This window comes from Lolium rigidum, chromosome 6, assembly GCF_022539505.1.
Source record: "Lolium rigidum isolate FL_2022 chromosome 6, APGP_CSIRO_Lrig_0.1, whole genome shotgun sequence".
In the NCBI taxonomy this organism is placed as follows: Eukaryota; Viridiplantae; Streptophyta; class Magnoliopsida; order Poales; family Poaceae; genus Lolium; species Lolium rigidum.
In genome coordinates, this window is record NC_061513.1 from 39,514,115 (window position 1) to 39,536,865 (window position 22,751).

A 22,751-nucleotide genomic window follows, 5' to 3' on the forward strand; every position below is an offset into this window, starting at 1 on the left:
AGTCAGATGAGATCACAAGGGATTTTCACCCGGTAGCATGGCCTTTTTGACGGTAAACAAAAGGAGAAATGAATGTACTGGTGGGCCGCGCGACAACTGATCCGTCACGTCCTCCACGCGCGCTTTGAAGACGGCGTTCCCCACGCGCGCGCACGCTGGACTCGGCTGATGACACGCACGGCACAATCGATTGATGGTCCTTCTCGTTTAGCTGTCGTGCGTGCGAAAAAAAGGAAATCCCTCCCGCGGCGTGCGTCGCTGTTACACGTGCACCCACCTTTCCATACATCACCGCCGCCCTACGGCATGACACTACTAGTATTTCTTTCTGCCAAAATACGCACCATCATTTCTGCCAGCATTTCTTTGGATTCTCTTTTTTATATGCACGCACCATCAAACCGATTTCAGCCTGCACGGATGGATGCAACAACATAAGCACGCACACGCACCTACACCTGCACATCAAGAAACTGCTTCATTCACTTGCTTAATTAATTTGCTACCTACCTCTTCCTGGATCCATTGCTTCTAAAAACGATGATTTCTTTCTTTTTCTTTCTTTCTTCAAAGACTACCTGTAGTAGTATTTTCATTACTACTTACACCAGCATATATAGACAAACAAAAGGGACGACTTAATTTCTTTGCCAAATAAATACTACCTCTTCTGCTCAACCTATAATGCACATATACTAATTAAAGAGGACTAGATACAGACCAAAATAAAAGTGATTCTACACCACCTCCGTCCTGTAAAAATATGTCCAAAATCTAAGTTTTGTTTCCATGGAAGCCAAACAAACATTCAACCATTGAATGCGCTCAATTATAACTATTCATTCACTACAGCTGTAAGCGTCCCCCTTGGGATGCTACAACCCACCATCTACCGGCCGGCCTCTTGGGAAATTGTTGACGCACACTGCCCGGTCGGCTTCCTCGCTCCTTTTGGAACCTAAATAAATTCTTCAACGGCCAGTGCTCCTCACGCTACTGATTTCACAACTGGTACTACTACTACTCAATCACACCTATATATTGATGATTCCACTCCGACTCACAAGTTGAATTAAAAATGATAAATGCAAGCTGTGGTAACAGGTTACAGCAGAACAACAATTGCAACTTGCGATTTCAACATAACATACAACGACAAACACAGCTCCATCCAATGTAAAAAAAGCTTCTACTCTCAAGCCAACACACATAGTAATATCAAGAGAAATATAGGAGGTTACAGTTTCCCTAATGATAAAGACTCTAGACGGACTTCATTTTTATCTAAAGACAGACAGAGGCCTTCCACTGTCACAAACCTTGGTACAAGTTTTGTATAAACATACAAAAGAAATAGGACAAAACACAAGCAGCAGACCAATGATGGGACACTGACTGACCCAGCAGACTGAACACGCATCAGCACTACGAGCTAATAACAGTCCAAATCTGTCCATCAAGAAAGTGTCGCCCTAATCGCCACCATAACACCAGCTTCAACTCACGATTCATCAACCTCACCTTACAATCGCAGTCACGACAAGAGGGAGGCAGCGCTGCAGTCCAGCTTGTTGCCATGAGGATGCCGAGCTTAACAGAGCCATTACCAGACAATCATGCTTCAAACAATCACGGTCCATGTGCGAGCAGCAAGATAGATATGTCGAAAAGAACCTGCGCACACATGACATGATCCATTAATTTGTAAATAGAAATAGATCAACTTTGGATTCTACAGCAGGAATGCCAATCAACAGAAAGAAATAGAGGAACTCAGTCTCATTTGTAAACCAGATCATGAAATTAAAAGAATAATCACAAACAGATTGCTTGGATGGACTATATATGCTTGAACTAAATTGGTAGCTTACAATATTATCATATTCAACCATTGCTAATTTTCGCAAAATACACACAAACGATTCAGATAGAGCTGATTGGATATACTAGTTTACAAATGATCTTCAATTCTGCATAAATATATATATATACTAGGTGTTGCTGCATGTACCTGCAACCAATTCTGCTCCCCAAAAAATTAAAGAACCGTCCTACTATCTAACACAGCTACAACTACCTGCAGCAAAGCAGCAGATAGAGCAAAAGCAGCAGTAGGAAGAAATCAGACCTTTGCATGGCCCCAGAGGTCCTTGGGGCAAGCACGCCCACAAACTCCATGTCTTCGGGTGTCTCCGCAGGAACACCAGTGAAGCTGCAGGAGCTCCCAGTTTGCAGCCATGCACATCTACTGCCTATGCACAAAACAACTTCTTATTGGGTGAAACAAATTACAGGTGTAATAGATTGTAGTACAAGCTACTGAATTCAGGACAACCGCAATTGCTAATCTCCTAATAAGCTGTAAACAGTTTTGTATTCAGTACATTCTATTTTGCTGACAAAAGACAATGGCTAAGAGAAGACGTAGTACAAGATTTTCACTCAACAAGTATTCTGCTGGATAGGTTAATCGACACTACAAAATCCAAGATTGATAACCAATCTAAAGCTACTCAATCTCCTTTATAAATCTTTCAAACTACATACTCCAAAAAGGTTCCCATAGAATGATTTACACCAACATGCGACCAAAAATGAAAAAGAATGGCATCAATCTGCAACCAAACGTGTTATCCCTGAACCGAAGCTATAGGTTGGTCTCAGCAGTAGGGGAAAAAAATGACCTTTGGGTGGCTGCGGTGGTCGTTGGGGCCGAGCAGTGCCGCTCCCATGGCCTTGCTGCGGCTGGACGCCTCCGCGAAGACGCCGGCGAAGGCGCGCACGGCCAGGTCGCACGTGCCGGCCATGGCAGCGTCTGACCGGCGAGCGACAGGAAACCCGCGCTTTCTTTCTTGGGCCGACGAGAAGGCTCACCTCCTCGCAGCGCTGAGGCTGTGGGAGGACGTGTTAAGCGGCGAGGATGGGGAAACGGCGCAGAGGGGCGATGCCGGAACGGCGGCGTTGGGAACAAATCGCCGGCGAAATCGACGCGCCGACGCGGACGGGCGAGCTCGACGGAGCCGCGCGCACAGACGCACGCGTGCGCCGGCGAGCAAGCCAGTCACGACGCATCGTTCCGGCCGCCGTCTCGGGCGCCTCGGCGAGCAGGGGAGAGGAAGAATGGTGGATATCCGGGTTAGGTTAGGGTTGGATTGGTTTTGTTCAACCCTCTCCTCTCTCTGGATCGGACTGGAAAACGGGCCGTCGGGCGATACAATGGGCCAAATTTAGCGGCTCAAATCGAAATTCATTTGACGCCTAAGCCAAAATCCCAAATCTTACGCGGGAAACTTTCGCTGGCGTAGGCTAGCAATCTCTCTCTCTCACGCAGACGCGTAGGATATGCCATGCATGGCTGCTTCGGACAAGTCAACGACCTAATTTTATTTCTTTGAAAATATCTTAAAATAGACAAGGAATTGAGATGGTTGAGAGCATCGCCGGGTCGGGTCATCGGTGATAACGATCGAACTACAAGTCATGGATTGCGGGGTGTGAGTGATGCAACTGTCGGTAGGGGAAAACATGCATGGTTGATCGATCGAGGTGTTACCATGATGGAGGAAAGCAACGAGGACCAGAGAACGCGAGGAGTCGGCAAAAATCTTGACTACAAGACATATGAGATATGGCGGAAATTGCACTCACCAGTTCTTACCGAGGTTCTCCAACTAGAGTAAAGAAGTTTTGGGTCGAGCTTCACTTGATGTAGATATCGTGGAGTCCCCATTCATGAATCAAGGAAATGTTTGCCTGAATGGAACCATGGCGTCATGGGGCCCACGAAATAGGGTTTTGCCCGAAATCACGCGAGCAAGATTTGGAAAACCTCCTCCTCTTGCATGGGGACCTAACATTGGTCATAAGAGTTGTGTTCCAAGAAAAATCTAATTGAGAACTCTGAAGTTCACTTTCTTCGCAAAGAGGACTATCCCGCATGAAGATTTTAGACTTACAGTGGAAAACCATATACTTTGGGCCATCGGACATGACTTTGTTTAGACTTGGTCATGTTTCTATGACATATTCTAGCAGAAACAAAGGCAAAGTCACATGGAATCACCACTTTCGATGGAAAAGCTTTGGGGTAGATTACGCGGGGCCTGCTAGATAATGGGACACCTGAACTAGCTTGAGGAACGGTCGGAAACCCTTTCCCTTTTGCGTGGGTCCTAGTATGGTTATGCAAGGTAGTCTTTAGAGGAAAATCATATAAAAATTCGAGGTGCAATTTTTTCGCAAAAGAGAACTATCGTGAACAAAGGTTCTAGACTTATAGTGTAAAAGTTATCACTTCGAGGCGTTGGACCCAACTCTTATAATAACATGACCTAGTTTTGGTTTCGTCATGTTTCTATGACCTATTGTAACACAAACAAAGGGTAAAGTCACATGGAATCACCACTTTCGATGAAAATATAGGGTGGAAAAAAGTGGGGCGCCTAAAATCACGTGATAAAGGGTCCGAAACCCTTGCCCTTTTGCGTGAGATCCTTGTACGGGTAAGAGTAAAATCCTACAGAACTCCGAAGTTGCACTTTTTCAAAGTGGACTATCTCCTCGAAGACTCTAGAATTATTGTGTAAAACCCCTACTTCGAGGGGTTCGACACAACTCCTGTAATAACATGCTCTTATTTTTGGTTAATCATGTTCGAATGACCTATTCTAGCAGAACAAAGGGCAAAGACCCATGGAATGACAACTTTCAATGGAAATATAGGGGCATACAACACAGGGCACACAGGGCTGCTAGATAGCATGGGCGATTGAAATCTTGCGAGGAAGGGTCGGAAATCCGTCCTTTTGCCTATGCGTGGATAGTGGAAATGGTATAGGTCGAGGTCGAGGTCAGATAATATAGGATCATGGTTGAACAATTGGTGACATAGGATATGAAGAATGGGTAGAGGGACCGACATATTCGTCGACCGTGATGCCTGACTCGAATGTCATAATCGACCTCGGAAGAATTAATGTTCGAGGTTGAAAAGTGGACTAATATTAATCAAAGTTTAATGTGGTTTATGTGGAGTGTGATGTTTACTCACATAATTAACCTAGCTATTCGCTATCTAACCTACTAATACTTTTTCTTATGTAATCGTGTTCACTGATTAAACATAAAACAACAAAACAACCACAATACCCACGGAAAACAACAAGAAGAAACAAGGAATGACACTTGTCCGGGAATATTTACAGGAAACTCCCCCAACAAAAGAAAATTACATATAAGCCATTAGAGGGCCCCAAGAACACCATGTTATGTAAACATCGTCGGATCCGAGCCAACACCATAGCCATCACCGGATTGACAAGTCAAAGGGAAGCTCCACATCGACCAAGTCGGGAGAAAGTCGGCAGATCTTATGCCATCGGGCCACCATTATGCTCCCGAGCCGCCATATATATTCTCTCGACAGCCGACGACAACCAACCATCATCTTCACTCTTGTACAAGTCTCCAAGTTTCACGACGACACCGAAGGATACGCCGCCGAGAGGTGGCTGAATCCAAATAACAAAATCCCATGGATGTGCCACTTCTGCTTTGCCAACGCAACCTGGGAAACCCTAGCCACGCTGTTCCAAAGGAACAATGAAAGTCGAGATGGGACCGGGAGGTGGGAAACTTCATTTGGCATGAGCATCATTGTCGCCGCCATCTAAGCAACGCCTCCCCCAAAACCTAACCTACCTATACGCCTTGAACGAGACACCGAGGTTCTCCTACCTTCCTATATCCGGAGCGAATGGTGGAAGGGAGGCGGACCTAGGACTCATCGGTGTTGAACGGTACAACACCGGTCGCCTCCCATTTGCATGTTGCGAGAGGAAACGGAGAAGAGGAGTGAAATGTCATAGCTAGGACTCGACTAAAACAAAAGCAAACCAAAGGTGTTCAGTCGGCTTGGCTACGTCGATCAGCTGCCCATGCACGCATTCATGCATTGCGTTCCTGGCCGGCCGGCCTAGCCGCCTACGTTCTTCCGGTGCACTTAACGCGTCGACACGCTAAGTAAAGTATGAGTATCAGCTATGTGTATGCATGCGTACGTGCTCTTCCCTGCCTAGCTAAATGAGTAGTACGAAGGGCTAGGCGTGGTGCTAGGCTGCATAAATCAACAAGGCAAAAGATGAAGCTTCTCGGCCCGGATGTAGAGTATAGGTAATTGACCAGCTACTAAGAAATATACTCCATCCATTCCAATGAACAAGACCTATAAATTTAGTCAAAAGTCAATGTCATCTAATTAAGTTTGACAAATGTTTTAGAAAAAACATGAACACGACGATATCAAATCAATATCTGTAGATTCACATACGTTATACTTAGATAATATGATTATTTAATATTACAGATGTTAATATATTCTTCTATATATTTGGCCAAACTTAGCACGATTTGACTTTTAATTAAATTTATATGCCATGTTAATTGGAACTGTGAGGTAGAAAATCGGCTTATCTTGTCGACCTCAAATAAACCTAGTTCACCCAAGTATGCACCCCCCGACACCATGACCACCCAAACGCAAAGGCTCTTCTCGGAAACTGATGGTTTCCGCCTTTGTCTGAAACTGCTCCATAGTTCCCCGCCGATAAGTACCTTTCTCCTCCACCTACCGCTCCAACCACGGGACAGTTGGGGAGTCAGACTGCATCAGAGTGCTCAAGTTTGGGCTACTAGGGTTAGGTTTTGGGCCCCGATGGATGCATTATGGACCTATGGTGGTGATGTCCTCTCGTGTTCCACGTAATGGAGGGCGGACAATTGAAGAAGAGTAGATTTCATCTTTACTTTTGAGACATTGTGAATAAGGTTTTTTATAATAGATATAAGTTTTTTTAAGTCAAGCTAAGTAAAGTTTGACCAAACTTTTAAAAAGGTCTATTAGTAAATATATATTCTATAGATATCATTTGAAAATATATTTCATGATTTATCTAATAATATTGATTTTGTATTTCCATGTAAATACTTTTTATAAAAACTTGGTCAAACTTTACATGGATTGAATTTTAATTAATAATATAAGTCTTATTCATGGGAATGGAGATAGTAAGATTCAATTGTAATAGTATTATTTTTTGTGAAGTCAATAAATAGTAGAGTCCATAAAAATGAGTAATTTGGTAAATGAATAAAAACGAGGAGCCGAATATCATTCCCCTTATAACGTAGCTAGGGCATTCCACGCGAGAACGGAAGGGATTACGCTAGGTCTATTTCCCACACAAAATAGATTGCTAGCGGCTTCACGGAATCCCACCTTGTGTCTACGCTATTTATGTGGAACGTGACAGGGTTGGGAATATCACATTTGTGCCAACGATGGTTCATGCAATCATAGTTAGCGATTCTATCTCCCTTGCATGAAACTTCTTGAAAATCTAACATCGTCATAGTTCCTACCACCATCGCCGCACCCCCATTTCGGTGAACCATCTACTATTTGTTGAGCTCAAGTTCTCATATGATTAATTATAATGGCCTCGTCGCCATGACGCCATGAGTCCACTTAGTAGATTAGTTGATGCGAAGCATCAATCTCAACTTTGAAATATGTACACATAGTGAAGCATGATAGTCCGACCGAGAACATATGTCGGTGCATGGCCATGTTGCGGCCCGTCTGGTGCCATGGTACATACTAGTACTATAGTAGATAGATCGATCATCGGCGGCAGATGTGGTTCTACGACAATCTCAAACGTGAGCAAAGCATGCCAACGAAGGGCGGGTGCGACACGGACACCGACGACATTGTCGGCCATCTCATCCGATACCGAAGTGTCGACAGTTAAGTGATGACGGATCCATATATCTCAGCTAGCTGTCCGGTGTTAAGGAGACTCAGACACGTGTATCTTCTGACCTACTCGATCATGTGCATTAGAGCTACCTCGTACTTCAAGTCGATTGAAATGCCCGCTTCAGATTTTGGAAATGTGCGATGCTAGCTGGTACTTAAAGTCGGCACTGTGGTACTTGAAGTATTGAGTTGAAACACTCGAGAAGAGTCATTAATGGAGTACCATGATTTACGGGATTTAAGAAATCGGGGATATGAACGCGAGGTCGCCATGAAGACTAGCATCTCAATCGTCCACTCGTCGTCCAAGAAGGAAAGGAAAAAACAATACCCAATCAGTCCCGTCTGCTGCTCACATCAAATCCTCGTGTCCCGCCGACTCCACCGTCCTCTCCAAACCCGGCGCCGCCCCTCCCCTCCTGCCATCCGCCGGCGACGGCCCCTCCTCCCATCTGATGGTCGGCCGCTCCTCTCCTCTCCTCCGGACCCAGTGCGCAAAATCCTAGCAGCAGTAGCCGGGGATCGGGATGCCGCCGCAACTGCTTCTCCTCGCCGCCGGCACCCCACCTCTGTCCGGGACGTCGCCCCGGTGTCCCTCCTCCCCCCACCGCCACTCCATCTTCAAGGACCAGCAGCCGCCAGGCCAGATCCATCTCCCTACCGCTGGGGAGTGGCACCCTCCGGCCACCTCTGCGTGGTCGCTCACCGGCACGCTGTCGACGCGGACGGAACCTCGCAAGGGGATGAGGAGGATGCCCTGACCTGAAAAAGTATGCAGCTTCCTCTATTCCCCCTTCCACCCTTTCCCATATGGCTGCATCTCTGATAACCTAACTCGAATGCTGTTGTGAATTTCATTTTGCATAGGTCAAATTGAGGTTCCTATTTGGTGGTCTCCGCCATGGATGCGCCAAGACATGGAGGATCTGGTCGCGTGAAAGCCGGTTCCAGGAGGCGTCCATTTCGTGCAGGAGCCTGCCCCCAAGGCTCACTATGGCTACCTCGCCGCTCAGAACATTGTCAACATCGGCGTCCAAAGGTTAAATATTTCTGTGTGGCAACCTAGGGTTTGGGTTTGACTAATGAGACGATTGGTGATTCGGTATTGTGCAAACCGTTGATGCATGTGGTACAACACGTGGATATGGTGTGTAAGATATGGAGATCGATTCAGTTATTGCGGTGCCTATGTTTGCCCATTTACTGTATTTACTAGTAGTAGTCCTACTCGTGCATCTGAGATGTGCTTTGTTCCTCTTCAAGTTACTTCGGTTTCGAAATACTTGTTTTGCTTTTGATTCAGACAACGCAAGTACAATGTGTATACATTTTCGTGTTACATGTTTGCTGATTATTACATGCATACAGTTTCAGTGGGATGCATGCTCTTAATGTGTCCCCAATCAAACCATAGCAAGACAAGGCAGTGTCTTGTTCTACTGTTGATTGGTCAATCCATAGGATGATAAGTTAGCGAGTAATTAGAGTATAACGGAAGCATGAAATCTTCATGAGATGCTTGATTTTTTACAAGTATGCATATCTTTGTAATGTATGCATGTTCAATCATTTGATACAAATTTACCATTCAAAATCTGAGGTTAAACATTCATTTCCATACCTTGGCAGCAAGATGACTTTGATAGTACTGTTTTTTTTCTTCTATCGTGTGCATTTATGAAATACATTGCTAATTTTCCATGAGCCACATCCTACAATCATGCTAGTTAAACAATTCATGATAATCTGTCAATGTTTTGGATGCAATCAGTCATAGATAGTTGTTGCTTGTGTGAACTCCTTCAGTAAGTGGTTGAGTCAAATTCACAAATCTTACTTGTTCATTTATCATGTCCATGTCTTATATTCTGTCTTTGTAAATATACTAGCTCACTTTGTTGTTCTAGTATACTTGTCGAAAAACCTTTTTAAGTTATGTGTTTCTCTCTGTGCAGACAAAGCGCACCAAGAACCCTGGAATTGTTGGCAAATATGGTAAATACATCGAAGATCTCCAGATCATTATATAACATTCTCGTGGATATATACTAATTGATGTGATCATGTGTTATGCCAATGTTGTGTTGGTACAAGGTATGGTGCCTGATACACAGTGGATGTACTCGTCGTCGTTGCTTGCCCTCATGCAGTTCTTCCAATGGCACACCAACCACACTACTGTCGGTGGGATCCATCGTCCAGTACGCCCACGTCGCCAAGCGCCCAGGTCAAGCAAGGTGAGCTCCATAGTTGCTCCTACCTATCATTTTTTTTGTGCTGAAGTACATGAGTGCCATGGTGATGTAACGTCACAATACTATTTTTTGAAGTTTTTGGCAGGCATCATCACGCATATATGATCTTGAAGTCACCTTAGATGTTCGAATTCAGAACAGAAACAAAGCAGTAGGGTCCCAATCATATATGAAGGTGGAACATCATGGTAATGAAGTAGCAGTAATTTCTCATTTTGTGTCTGCATATGCTATTCCTAAAAATTTGGCTCGCTCCGCGTTGCTAGTACTTTAGTGAATGCAAACATTTTTTAGATGAAGTTATTTTATGGACTACTCAGCTCTGGTGGTATCTGTGTTCACTAGCCATGGACTAGATCGACAAATATGCATAGTATTCTCCTGAAGGGAGCAATTGTCACAACTCATAACTAAGCACCTATTTGTGTTGCAAATAGAGTGCATCGTTTGAATGTTAATATGAAGACTATTTAATTGAGTGCCTCCACTTCTACTCTTGCTTAGAAAAAAAATCGTTTTTTCTGTTCCTTATCTATTTCTGGTCTAAGGTTGTTACAAAATTTAGAGGCTGCGGTGGTGTTTTCCCGTTAACCTGAGAAGTGCTTACTCTTGTGAAGACAAAATCGAACCATTCAAAAAGCTATTAAACTGGGCGCTTTTCTCTTTTTAATCCCGCGTAGAAAAAAAGTCATTCTTGTTGTGTTCCTTTTCTGTATGCTATTTTAGTTTGTTATGAAATTTGGATGCTGTTGTGATGTTTTGCTCGCTAATGTGAGTAGTCTTACTAACGGGAAAATGATTACAAAACATTTAAAAGTATTTAACTGAGTGCTTTCACTTCTACTCTTGCTTACAAAAGAAAACCTTTTATTCATAATCCTTTTCTGTTTCTGGTTTCATCTTGTTACAAAATTTGGAGATTGTGGTGATGTGTTTCTTGATAACCACGAAAATACGTACTAATGGGAAGACAAACACAAACCATTCAAAACTTTTAAACTGAACAGTTCTATTTCTTCTTGCTTAGGAAAACATCATTATTGTTTTGTTCCTTTTATGTTTCTGGCTAAACTAATAAGTGCTACTAATATGAAGACAAACTCTACTTTTGTCTGCTCACAATAAAAAAAAATTAGTTTAGTTCCTCTTCTATCTCTTGTTTCAGTTTTGTCAAATTTTGGTGGCAGCAGTGGTGTTTTTCTCGTTAACCTGAGAAGTGCTTACTAATATTAAAACAAACTCAAACCATTCAAAAACTATTTAACTTGAGAAGTGCTCTACTTTTCTTGCACAAAAAAAATATTCTGACATGTTCCTTCTTTGTTTCTGACTGATCTTTGCTATTATATTTGGAGGCTTCTATAAAGTTTTGTTGTGTCAACGTGAAGGCAAACTCACAACATTCAAAACTACTAAATTGAGCGCCTCCACTTCTGATCTTATTTGGCCTAAAGTCCATTTTTGTCGGTTCCACTTTTGTATATGGTTTGACACTTCTAATTTGGTTAGAAAATTTTCTCTGTTTGGTCCTAAAATAATTTAGTTTGGGCTCTGGCATTATTGGTTATTGTACCTGTCCAATTTTATATTCAGTTAGAAAAACTCTTGTGGAAGTTCATTCGAGCAACATGTTTATCTTTGTTATCTTTCTATTTCTGCTTTATTGGAAAGTTGTCTTTGTTTGACTAGCTTCAATCGTTGTTGCAGACCTTGTTGGAAATTCGATGATGTCAGTAGTTTGAATTTGTTACTTTATGGCCATCATTTAGGTTGTTTTCCATGCTCTACCTGCCATCGATCAATGATGTCCTTTGTTGTTACACTTTCTTGGCCATAGATTTGTGATTTGCTCATTGCTCACATGGTCACACCTAATGGTTGATCTCTGCAGGCTACGGCTACATACAGATACTAGACCTGTTGAGCCCGAACATGTCCATCCAGAGAGCCTGCACATGCATGGAGGGAAAACTCAAAGGATCATCCTTTGAAACAAGGTGCTATTGCCAGATTTTGAGCAAGGATATAACCCAATGTAAGCTGTGCTAGAAAGGGGTGGTCCATGCTTGATTATTTTGTGATGTGTTTATGACATTATTCTTTAGTCTTTCATGGTTCATCCGGTGATGGCATGCATGGCTGAGATATTTATTTGTTTTATCTGTGAAAATTCCCCTTATTTGACCTCGTTCTACTTCATGTTGTTGCCTCCAAGGGTGTCTGGGTTGATCGAGGCCAAGAGGACCTGCTGCAAGTGGCAAATGGTCACCTATAGCAGCTGTTGTGCTTTCGGCCTCTGCTACAAATCTCTGTTGGTGAGCTATAGTCCACCCGAAGCTGCTGCCAACGTCTTCCGGCGACCACGTCCCCCAACATGCTATGAGCAACTGAAAAAGTTAGGTAATGGAATCCTTAACTCCTCCATGATTTAACTCCATATCAGTATGGCGGTTTGATAAATTCCAACTAGTATGCTGGAAGTGTTTGATGAAAGTAAATAAAGTGAACTAGTGATTAATGTCCTCTATCTATATTACTACTTACAAAATCTGCGGTTGTGTTCAAGTAATTTTAGAATGATTGATGTATTTTACTTGATTGGTGCTATTTTTTTTGTCTAGTTAAGAAATCCTTGCTTGTTTGGAGAAAACTAAGTAGTTGAGATCACCATGCGTACTCAGCACACCGGCCAGCATCACCACCGTGCACCACCATGGCTGCCACTCGACGAATAGCAAGGTAACCTTTTTTGTCATCCTTTCCTATCGATTCTTTCAACCCAGCAAGATCTCTTTGTATAAGTTCCTCTTTGACTCGGTGGTGTCGTTCCTGATGTTATGAATTGATGACCATCTACATGTGTGAACTGCAGCTATGTACAGCCTTAGAATCCCTCACCTAGTTTATTTATATGGCTACTTTTATATGCTCACTTGCATCTATTTACCATACAGAAATTAATACATACCTCGTGCTTGTGATTGCTTCTCTGATGTTGAATCGATTGAGATGGTCTGGCCATATTCTAGATCAAATTTGGGTTGCCCTGATGTTTTAGTTGTAATGGTTTTGTAAATAAAACTCTTGTTTGTACACCATGAACAGAGAGGAACTAATAGTGAAGAACTAAATAACTGGAGCAAGCAATGCTTTTGTGGTCGGTACATGATTTTTTTTCTTTGCTTTGGACAGCAAGATGGTGGTGCGGTTGTGCTCGCCCTACGGGACACCGTCCTGCTTGTCCTTGATGTCCTTCAAAGATGCCAGCAGCAGTGCCGGCGCAACTCTACCCTCTATCAACAGAGCTCTCGTGATGAAGGACCTGCGCATTTTCGGCGTCTTCCCCGAAATATCACAGGTAAATGTCATTGTCTATCGAGCTCATGTCCTCCAGCCGGGTCATAAAATCAGTACTACTTTCCTAGCTTAAAGACTACCAGAATTAATGTGTTTAAGTTTTTTCTGTATCTGTTTGATGCTCCAAGTACATTAGAAGTTCCAAGAAATAATCCACTATATTCTGATGCTTTTAAAATGGTCAAAAGATATCCTGCTAATTTGAAAATAACAAGCTGCAACAGTCATTTCTTATCTAGTTTGGTGGAGATATATCCACGGGATATGACTGTATTTGTTTTTTCGTTGTGTAACGTGCATGTGGGTTTGTATGGTGCTGAAATTATTATCATCCCATCAAATATCTCCATTCATTTGAAATTGTAATTTTGTATTGTGAATACAGCAGGAGAAAAGATCATTGGATGTTAGTGCTCCTCCAACCGTAGGAAAAAGCAGCAGGGCAAGCTTTTTTCTCCCGAGATCAAGCAGGATCACAAAAACAGTCATGGGAAGGAGTCGGTACTGAACCTTGCAGCAGCTAATATTTCTACTTTTGGGACTGGTGATGGGAGCACAATAGTGGTTTCTTGCTCTGTAGGTACGGTGTTGTGTACTTTTTTTAGGATTGTTTCCTTTTTAAATAGTTACTCATTAACCTGACCTGCTTAATATAATAGCCTTTAATATCACGCATCTTGCACAGATCTAACGGTCCACAAACATGTGCCATTACTGTGTCATTAAACATGTGTTGAAATTCTTTTTTTCTTTTGCATTTAGATTTTAACTTTTATTTCAGCATTCATTATTTCACCATGTTCCATAATTCCATATACTATGCAGCTGGAGTCTTTTTTCCTATCGTGACTAAGATCTATTGCTGCAATACTGTACACTTGTATAATGTTCAGTAAACTAGTAAGATTTGATGAGAATTGTTGCACCATGTTTCATTTAGATATGGAAAAAAATGTACTCGCTGACTGACAGGTGCATGGTGAGGTGACCCATCTATGGTTGGCCTGGGTCTCTGAGGTTCATGTAGTGTGACTGAGATTTGGATTTTATGGGGACTAGTAGGATTTAGTGTAGCATAGTATCGCGACAGAAAATTACCATAGTTAATAGAACTGGATCAGTTCCAAACCCTTACTGTAGTCTTGGAGAGGTTGCAGTTTGATCAATCAAATGAACCAAAACAGTCCATTAAGCAAACCTGACTGGACCAGGCGGTGATTAGGCTTTTCCTAGTTAAGCCGTCGGTAAGATCTGGTTTTAAGAACTGCTCGCTCGAGGTAACATGCATTTGTTATTTATGCAACACATGTACACTAGGAGTGTGCTATTTCCTGATGCAGTTGTAACCCAAGAATTGATTTTGTAACACGAGGACCTTATTCCAGGATAGAAGCTTTATTTTGTATTAAGATTTAATTTTTGAACTATTTGCAGCAACCCGATATCAAAATTTGGCATGGAAACAAGGGAAAGGATACAAGCTCGTGCTACTCATGGGACTCGTGATGGGACCACATTAGGCCTCGTTCGGCACGGAGGTTTTTTAGGGATTGGAGTGTATAATTTTTTCGGGCCAGCACAAAATCACCGCAAACAACTGCTGAACTGTTCGGTAGGCGTGGTTTAAAGCGGTTTGAAAGGTCTAGCCCCAAGTATTACCGAAAAACCAGGCAAGACACGTGTGAATCGAAACGCTAAGTACCCCTCGCGTTTCTCTCTCGCGAAATTGCCGTCGTATATCGGAAACAGCGGGCTCTCGTGGCTGCCAGCGATCAGGAACGGCGGGACCTTCGGGTGTTTGTTATTCTTCCCAATAGCAATCGTTGAAGGCCTTGAATGCTGGAAACCAACAGCCCACGACGGGGAAAGCTCCCTAGACCAAACCGATTCAGCTGAAAACACGTCAATCCACGCCACAATCACCCAAAACACTTGAGATCAAACACGGCAATCTAAGTCTGTCGAACGAGGCCTTAGTGATTTCTTGTTCTGAAGGTACGGGGCTGTGTATTTCTTAGGATTGTTTCCTTCTTAAATAGTTACTCATACCCTGTTGGCCCTTATCGGATATAGGTGCTATGACATTTTATCGCTAATACCGAGAATTCGCATTCGTATATAGATTTTAGTGATGGACATAGAAGTAAGTCTGCTAATCTTGTACTTTTCTTTTTTCAAATAATTTATATTTGTTCCTTTTCAGAGTTAATGATCTCTGTTCTTTTAGTGAAGTGTCATGTTGACGAGGATCCAAAAACCTTGAAAGTTTTCGCAATCTTGCTGCATGATCCAAAATGTTGTGATTGCCTGAACAATCACATGGGCATCTCCCCAGATGGTAAAGTTCTGGATGTAACAAGTGGATCGACGTTGGAAAGCTTACCATTTTGTCCATTTGAATGTGAACAGGTTAACTTGCTCTACATGTTCACAAGGGGTTTTCACATACATGGATGTGTTTGCTGTTGCAGATTAGCAGCACGGAATGAGAATTGGCTGGCCGGAAACAATTGGTCCTCCTGTTTTCTAAATGGCTATCTGTCTAACAATTTGAAGCTTGTAGTGATTCAACCCCATCGATGATATAACTTGGTGTAAATTCGGTTTACCCGATTTAAATTTTGGACGCTGTAGTGCCCGATGCATATGTTTCATTACTCCTTTTGAGTTTTGGATCACGTGTGTTACACTTATTGTAGGCCCGAAGAGGAGGTGGGCTATGGTTACCCTTGCCCCTGAGAAGGGTGAACCAGGCCATCTACCTGCTCACCACCGGTGCTATGTGCCTTCAGGACCATCAAGAGTCAGGGTCTCATGGATGCATTTCTGAGTGCCTTGCTGATAAGTTGATCAACGGCTCATCCAACAGGTACACCATAAGCTCTACCTCCCTTGTCTTGTCTGTCATGTATGAATGAAAATGAATGCGCATGTATACGCTAATAAATAACTTGGTTGTTGCATGTTAAACAGCAATAGCAGGTTGTTTGCTGTTGCAGGATGGATGGAAGGAGCCATTGCTGCAGGACCCAGCTGGCCAGACATGCCTTATTAGTTTATTTCTTCAAGTGATGTCATAGCCAGCTAGATGCTTGTGAGTTGTGAGCTGAAGATCCAATAAATTAATTCAACTGATTTCTTAGCATTTTTTCTGAACAAGTAATTTGGCTTGTTATACATGTTCACCTGGGTTGTTCACATACATGCAATTGTTTGGTGTTGCAGATTGGCAGCGATGGAATGGGCTGGCTGGAAGCAATTGGTCCTCGTGTTTTCTTAATGGATATCTGTATCGAAATATGATTAAATGGGTAAAGAGAAGATATATTTATCTGTCTATAATTTGAAGTTTGTAGTGATTCCACCCCATTGATGATATTTTAGACGAAGCATGCCGAATCCTGATTTCAGTATCTATGTCTCTCGGCAGGTAACATGCTGATGACAATGGTGAGTGGAAAGCGGGAGATGAGATGGATCGCTGGCACCGTTTGAGCTATGAAAGATGTGAGGAACGTCATGGTGCATCTGAGCTCCCCGCTGGATTTATTTGGCACGTACATACTAGAATATCAACGTTGTGGGTTGAAGTCGGGTAGCCGTCTTGTTTGCCTGATGGATGGATACCCAGCCGAGTGGTTCGTTTTATCACTGCAAGCTAGCTTAACACCCATTGGGTCTTTTTGTTGAATGGTTTAAAATATATTTTGAATTATTTTGGTTGAGACAAACCAACTTAGTTGGCAGCATGTATCCACTGTTTGCACTTGGGAATCCTGATTTGTTCCAGAATTTGTGTGTGATAACTTGGTGGATGGTTCAAAAATTCTTGTGTATATATATTTAAGTTTAAAGTGCAATATTACTTAATGCATATCAATTGTAAACTTTTTTCCTAGTGTCAAATTAGCCCAGGCAACTTAGAAAAATGGGTAGCTGTTGTGAATCTGCCATGAGAGCACTTGGTAATCAAATACACTAGGCGAACTTTGTACTGTAGTAACAATGTAATAGTGCATCTGGAAAAGAGCACAAGAGAAGAGGATTTCAGGCCTAGCTTAGATTCCATGTATGGCCTCTGTTTGCCTGATGGATGGGTACAGATCTGAGCGGTTGTATATTTTGAAATGTTTTGGTTGAGACAAACCGACTTGGTTGACATCATGTATCTATTTGCATATTACTTGAATGCATGTGAATGGTAAACTTTTTGCGTAGTGTTAAACGAACGTGGCATGAGAGCACTTACTAATCAATATGTAATAGCGCATCTGGAAAAAAACACAAGAGAAGAGGATTTCAGGCCTAGCTTAGAATCTATGTACGCCCCTCTGATTCCATAATTCTTGTTGTGGATCGGGCATAATAAGAACTAAAAATGTGGATATCAATTACAATGCGTAGGCTATTTCTCCAGGTGCATGAATACCTCGGAGAGGAGCCGTTAATTTAGCTCCACTGTTACCCAGAAATTTCAGCCTTAATTAGGGGGCTTCACGGTTCCCAGAAAATTGAGCCTTAATTGTTACAGGGCTTCACAGTCCCAGAAAACTAAGTCTTGCTTCACGGTTTCTAGAAAATTGAGCCTTAATTACGGAGCAATGAATCACCCATTCACATCGCATTGGAAGCAGATTTTTGTTTCACGAGAGCTCCTTGCCACATCAGCGATCCGCGTGACCGACTCATCTCCACCGTCCAACTCTTCTTCCATCATGTAGCAAGGAGAGACAGATTCAGAACTAGCTCATCCCCATGTCTTCTTCCCTCAAGCCCGCCTGCATAGTAGCTCTATAAGTACAAGGTCATTGTCACACACCGCGTGCGGATTGCGCGTGTGACTATGACTTAGACTTTGACTCTTGCTCGGAGAGGAGTGGAGTGGGCGCTCTCTTTGCCGGTGCGGCTAGGCACGGGGCTGCGGGCAAGCTTGGAGAGGAGTGGAGTGGGCGCTCTCTCAGTCTATCTGCCGGTGCAGCGAGGCATAGGGCTGCCGATGGGCTCTTCTACAGATCGTCTTCTCCGGATTCATCGGGTTTTCTTTTCCTTGTGCTATGTTGTGCTGCCATCTCAATAGTTTCTTTTTCACCCAAGTTTGGCTCGCCGTCCCAATCTTTTTCGCTGCCGATTTCTATGCGTGTAATAGTCCTAGGATGGTTTTTTGTGGATAGTCCCAGGATTAGTCCTAGGATGGTTTTTGTGGCGAGAGGACGTTCCCGCTACTCCGCCGGACTTCGTGCACGCGCCGCGATCCGTCCTCGGCCCCGGCCGTCCCTTCCTCGGCTCCTTCGTCCCCGGCGCCGCCGGGCTCTTCGACCGCGCCGTGCCGCTCGCCTCGAACCGCGGCCTCCTCCTCGTGCGCTACGTCCCACGCGGCGGCGACCCTCACATGGACGGCACGGAGCCGACCGTCGACCACCTCGCTGTCTGCAACCTGCTCTCCGGCACGTGCGACCTGCTCCCGCCGCTGCAGTGCGGCCAGTTCTCCAACTACTTCGACACAAGCGCCTACGCCGTTCTAACCGGCGCAGACTGCTGCCCGAGGAGTGGCCATCCGCCGTGCCCACCGGCGAAGAAACCCCTTTTCACGGTGCTAATCATCGGCATCAGCCGGGACGGCATGCGGTACGACCTCCACACGTTCTCGTCCGGCGAGCCGAGCTGGAGCGCGCCCACCAAGTGCTTCAACCCGATAGAGCACCGCATCTTCGGACCGATCATGCAGCGCGACGCCGTCGTGCGCCGCGGCACGGTGCACTGGCTGCTCTGGGACATGGTCAACTTCCACGCCCTCAACGTGGACGCCATCACCGGACGCGTCTCCTTGCACATGCTCCCGGCTCCACGGCCGCAAGACCTCGTCCGCTGCATGTATGACAACCCACGGCTGAGCGTTGCCGCTGACGGGACGACGCTATCGTCCCTTTGTTTGTTCCGGGAAGACCTCACAGTGGAGATCTGGATATGGCGAGATGACGACGACGACGGACAGAGGGGTCACTGGCGCCGGGATAGGGTGCTGGAGCTGCGACGGCCCAAGCAGAAGCAGATCGACGGACCCTTGTGCATGTGTATGGGAGAGAGGAGCGGCACGATGCTCATCAGGGCCGACGGCCGGTGCATATACCTCGCGGATCTTGAGAGCGGTGTGCTGGAGGAGGTGACCGATCAGTTCTCTGGCATTTGCTGAAACACACCGCTCGATTGTGTCTTTGCCAAGTACCATTACAATTTTGTGGCATATTTGCCAGAACACACCACCTGGCTGAAAACGGAAAGTTTTGCCCTTTGTCTTCAAAATCAGCCATCCCACATAAAAGTGCAAAACTTTCCGTTTTTAGTCAGGTGGTGTGTTCTGGCAAAAATGTCACAATATTGTAATGGTACCTAGCAAAGACACAATCGGACGGTGTGTTAATGCCAAAAAATAACGGTGACCTGCAGCAAATTGTCCCTTTAGTCTAAGGTTTCTTCAACTCAACTTAAAACGCGTACAGGTCAAAGGCCAAAGCATCTCCTGAAAGTGAGCTTGAGAGATGAACCATCCTTCTCATTGCATATCACATATAAGTCAAGTAAAACACAGCATGGTTCCAATTCCAACACCCAACCATTTGCTGCCCCAAATTGAAGAAAAACTCAATTACCTAATTGTCATCTTTACACCACATTGGTAGCAGAGCTAGCCCACAAAACTGCCAGAGCACACTTGAGCAGCTGACAAGAAAGAGGAAGAGTGGAACGTGAAAAAAAAACTATGATAAAGGAAGCAAAGTCATCAGGGGTCCAAATCTGATTGTGTCTATCGCTGACCAAGAAACATCAAACACAAAAAAGAGTGAAAATGAGCCTTTTTCCACAAGGCAGCCTAACATTGTGATGCTACACTGACGAAATGGATGGAATACAATGAAGAGCTAAGTGAGATTTAAAATAAATAAATAAAGAGGAGTACCACGGCATTTTGTAATTCAGATAAGATGAGCGCGACTTGACACTGCAAGAGGCTTTACTTTACTGCTCGACCATTCGCACATTTCTGGAAAGAAGTTTTCAGAATGGTATTGGTAACCTTCGTCCACTATATAGAAGGACGAGCAAGAGAACTTAATAAATCTTTCTCATAAAGTATATGGGAAACAAGTGATCTCCTAGTTAGGTTAGAAACCTTGTTGGTCTGCACATTATAACAATTCCCATACAGTTTTTGGAGACATATATAATGGGGCGAAGAATGATATTTGGTTATGCAACAGCGTGATCAAGGGAAGCAGTACACTAAAAGAACATGCAGTTCAGTTTGCAACTACAACACAATGAATTTTAGACTAATCGTTATTATATGATTAGGCTCAGAACAAAGCTCTATAAGCTCTAGGACAAAGCTGACTCTGATCAAAGAAGCCAGGAATGAGGTTGGAATTTACTCTAGTACTTATTTGAATATATGGAAGTTCTCACATCATTGCTCAAAGTACACTAAAAATGACTTGTAGTAATTCCAAAATACACCCATCATCTTGATTTATTCTATAAATGAGTAAAAGCTAACAACTTAACAAGCATTACGTCCATAATAAGTTAATAACACAATAGCAAAAGATGAGTTACTATATGATCAGGACCAGAACAAAGCTCTAGGACAAAGCTGACTCCGATCAAAGAAGCCAAGAGTGAGGTTTTTAGGTATTCTGCTTATTATTTGGATATATGCAAGTTCTCACATAACTGCTCAAAGTACACAAATGACTTGTAATTCGAAAAATATATCCATCGAATGGATTTATTCTATATATAAACAAGTAAAATTAACCAGCATTACATCCATAATAGCAAAACATGAGTTTGTAACTTAAAAGATTTATTTGAAGTGTAAATAATAATAATCTGATCTGTGATGTTTCCTTCTAATTCTTACTCAAGTAGATGCAATTCGAGGGTTCATGATCTTGTTGCTGCACGCCAAAGAAGAAGGCCACGGCATGACGTAGGGATAGGACCTCTCGAGCTCGTACTGGTAGAGAGAAAAGATCTTCTTGAGCTCTGCAGCAGGTATTTCTTCCAGGCAGAAGGAGAAGACGGAGCATAGAGGAACAATGTTGGGATCATTCCTGGCCATCAAGTACAGGTGCAGGAAGCCTCGGCTAGCCGCGGCCAGCTTGAACACGGGGATCTCCGGCAACGCGACTTCCCTGTCCAGCATCCATTTCTCGACGTCGTCGCCGTCAGCTCTCTTCTGGACCCAGATGGCCACCGTGAGCCTGTGATCGATCGCGCAAACCATGCAGAGCTCTTCGTCCTTTGTTTCGCTGACGACGAAAGGTTTCTGCCCGTCCGTGAGCGGCGGCAGGTCCATCGAGGAGAATTGTAGCGTGGTGGTGTCGAGGAGGATCAGGTAGTCGTTTCTTGCCCAGTAGACCCGCCCGTTCGGCAGCAGCTTGCCGGTGGCAGGCGCGGGAGGTAGGCATTGCTTGTCGTCGTTTGGGTGGTCCTTGTTGATCATCGCGGCATCCGTCCATGGTAGAACCTGCCACTCGCCGGAGTCGGAGGAGAAGACGACGGCACGCACCTGGCGGCCGTCCTCGTGGACGCAGATTCGGCATTGTCACTCCATCGCCTAAAAATAGTTAGTCTTTGCTTGTATGTGCTAGTATGTACATTCTTTTGGCATGAGCTTTACAGGACCATTACCATTTTTGTGTAATTGCTTTGAGAACAGAATTAAATAGCTCCACAGAAACTAATATTTAATCCGGCCGTAAAGAAGATAAAAAGTGCTCAGTAGAACAAGAACGGATGCCGCACTATCACCAGCATAGATATGCAAAATCACTTGCGCACCATGGCGCACTACATACTTATCAACTGTTGTTGTGTGCAGAGTAGAAGCTATACAACGACGCAAAAGGAATTGATGCCCCCCTTTTGTACTACCAGTTCTTTGCGTGTAATAATCCCAGGATGGCTTTCGTAGATAGTCACAGGATTAGTCAAGTAAAACACAGCATGGTTCCAATTCCAACACCCAACCATTTGCCACTCCAAATTCGAACAAAAACTCAATTACCTAATTTCCATCTTTACACCACCTTGGCAGCAAAGCTAGCCCCAAAAACTGCCAAAACGCAGTTGAGCAGCAAAGTCACCAGGAGTCCAAATCTGACTGTCAAGGAATTATACCTATGGCTGACCAAGAAAACATCAAACACAAAAAGGAGTGAAAATGAGCCTTCTTCCACAAGGCAGCCTAACATTGTGATGCGATACTGGTGAAATGGATGTAATGCAATAAAGAGCTCAATGAGATTAAAAGAGGAGCA

General features: G+C 43.8%; 1 protein-coding gene and 2 long non-coding RNA genes across 12 annotated transcripts; 2 read left to right on the top strand and 1 right to left on the bottom strand.

Moving 5' to 3' along the window:
- Window positions 1–1,159: 1,159 nt before the first annotated feature.
- On the bottom strand, window positions 1,160–2,769 carry LOC124667814. The gene is made up of 3 exons (XR_006991417.1): window positions 2,685–2,769; window positions 2,129–2,252; window positions 1,160–1,674 (listed from the first exon to the last, which is right to left on the bottom strand). It is a non-coding gene; the product is annotated as an uncharacterized LOC124667814 (long non-coding RNA).
- Window positions 2,770–8,109: 5,340 nt separating this feature from the next.
- Window positions 8,110–17,311, top strand: LOC124660865. Of its 10 annotated transcripts, none has more exons than XR_006990000.1 (14): window positions 8,110–8,589; window positions 8,687–8,858; window positions 9,775–9,814; window positions 9,914–10,056; window positions 10,150–10,262; window positions 11,966–12,109; window positions 12,290–12,474; window positions 12,696–12,813; window positions 13,267–13,432; window positions 13,817–16,025; window positions 16,131–16,300; window positions 16,405–16,525; window positions 16,657–16,742; window positions 16,862–17,311. It is a non-coding gene; the product is annotated as an uncharacterized LOC124660865 (long non-coding RNA). The 10 variants fall into 10 exon arrangements; XR_006990004.1 differs by having other exon boundaries at window positions 13,817–15,769; window positions 15,903–16,300; XR_006990003.1 differs by having other exon boundaries at window positions 13,817–14,011; window positions 14,866–16,300.
- A 72-nt stretch (window positions 17,312–17,383) lies between these two features.
- LOC124662496 lies at window positions 17,384–19,621 on the top strand. Its single transcript, XM_047200326.1, has 2 exons — window positions 17,384–17,396; window positions 18,603–19,621. The coding sequence occupies exons 1-2, from the start codon at window positions 17,384–17,386 to the stop codon at window positions 19,619–19,621; spliced, it is 1,032 nt and encodes a 343-aa protein (XP_047056282.1).
- The last annotated feature ends 3,130 nt before the right edge of the window (window positions 19,622–22,751 follow it).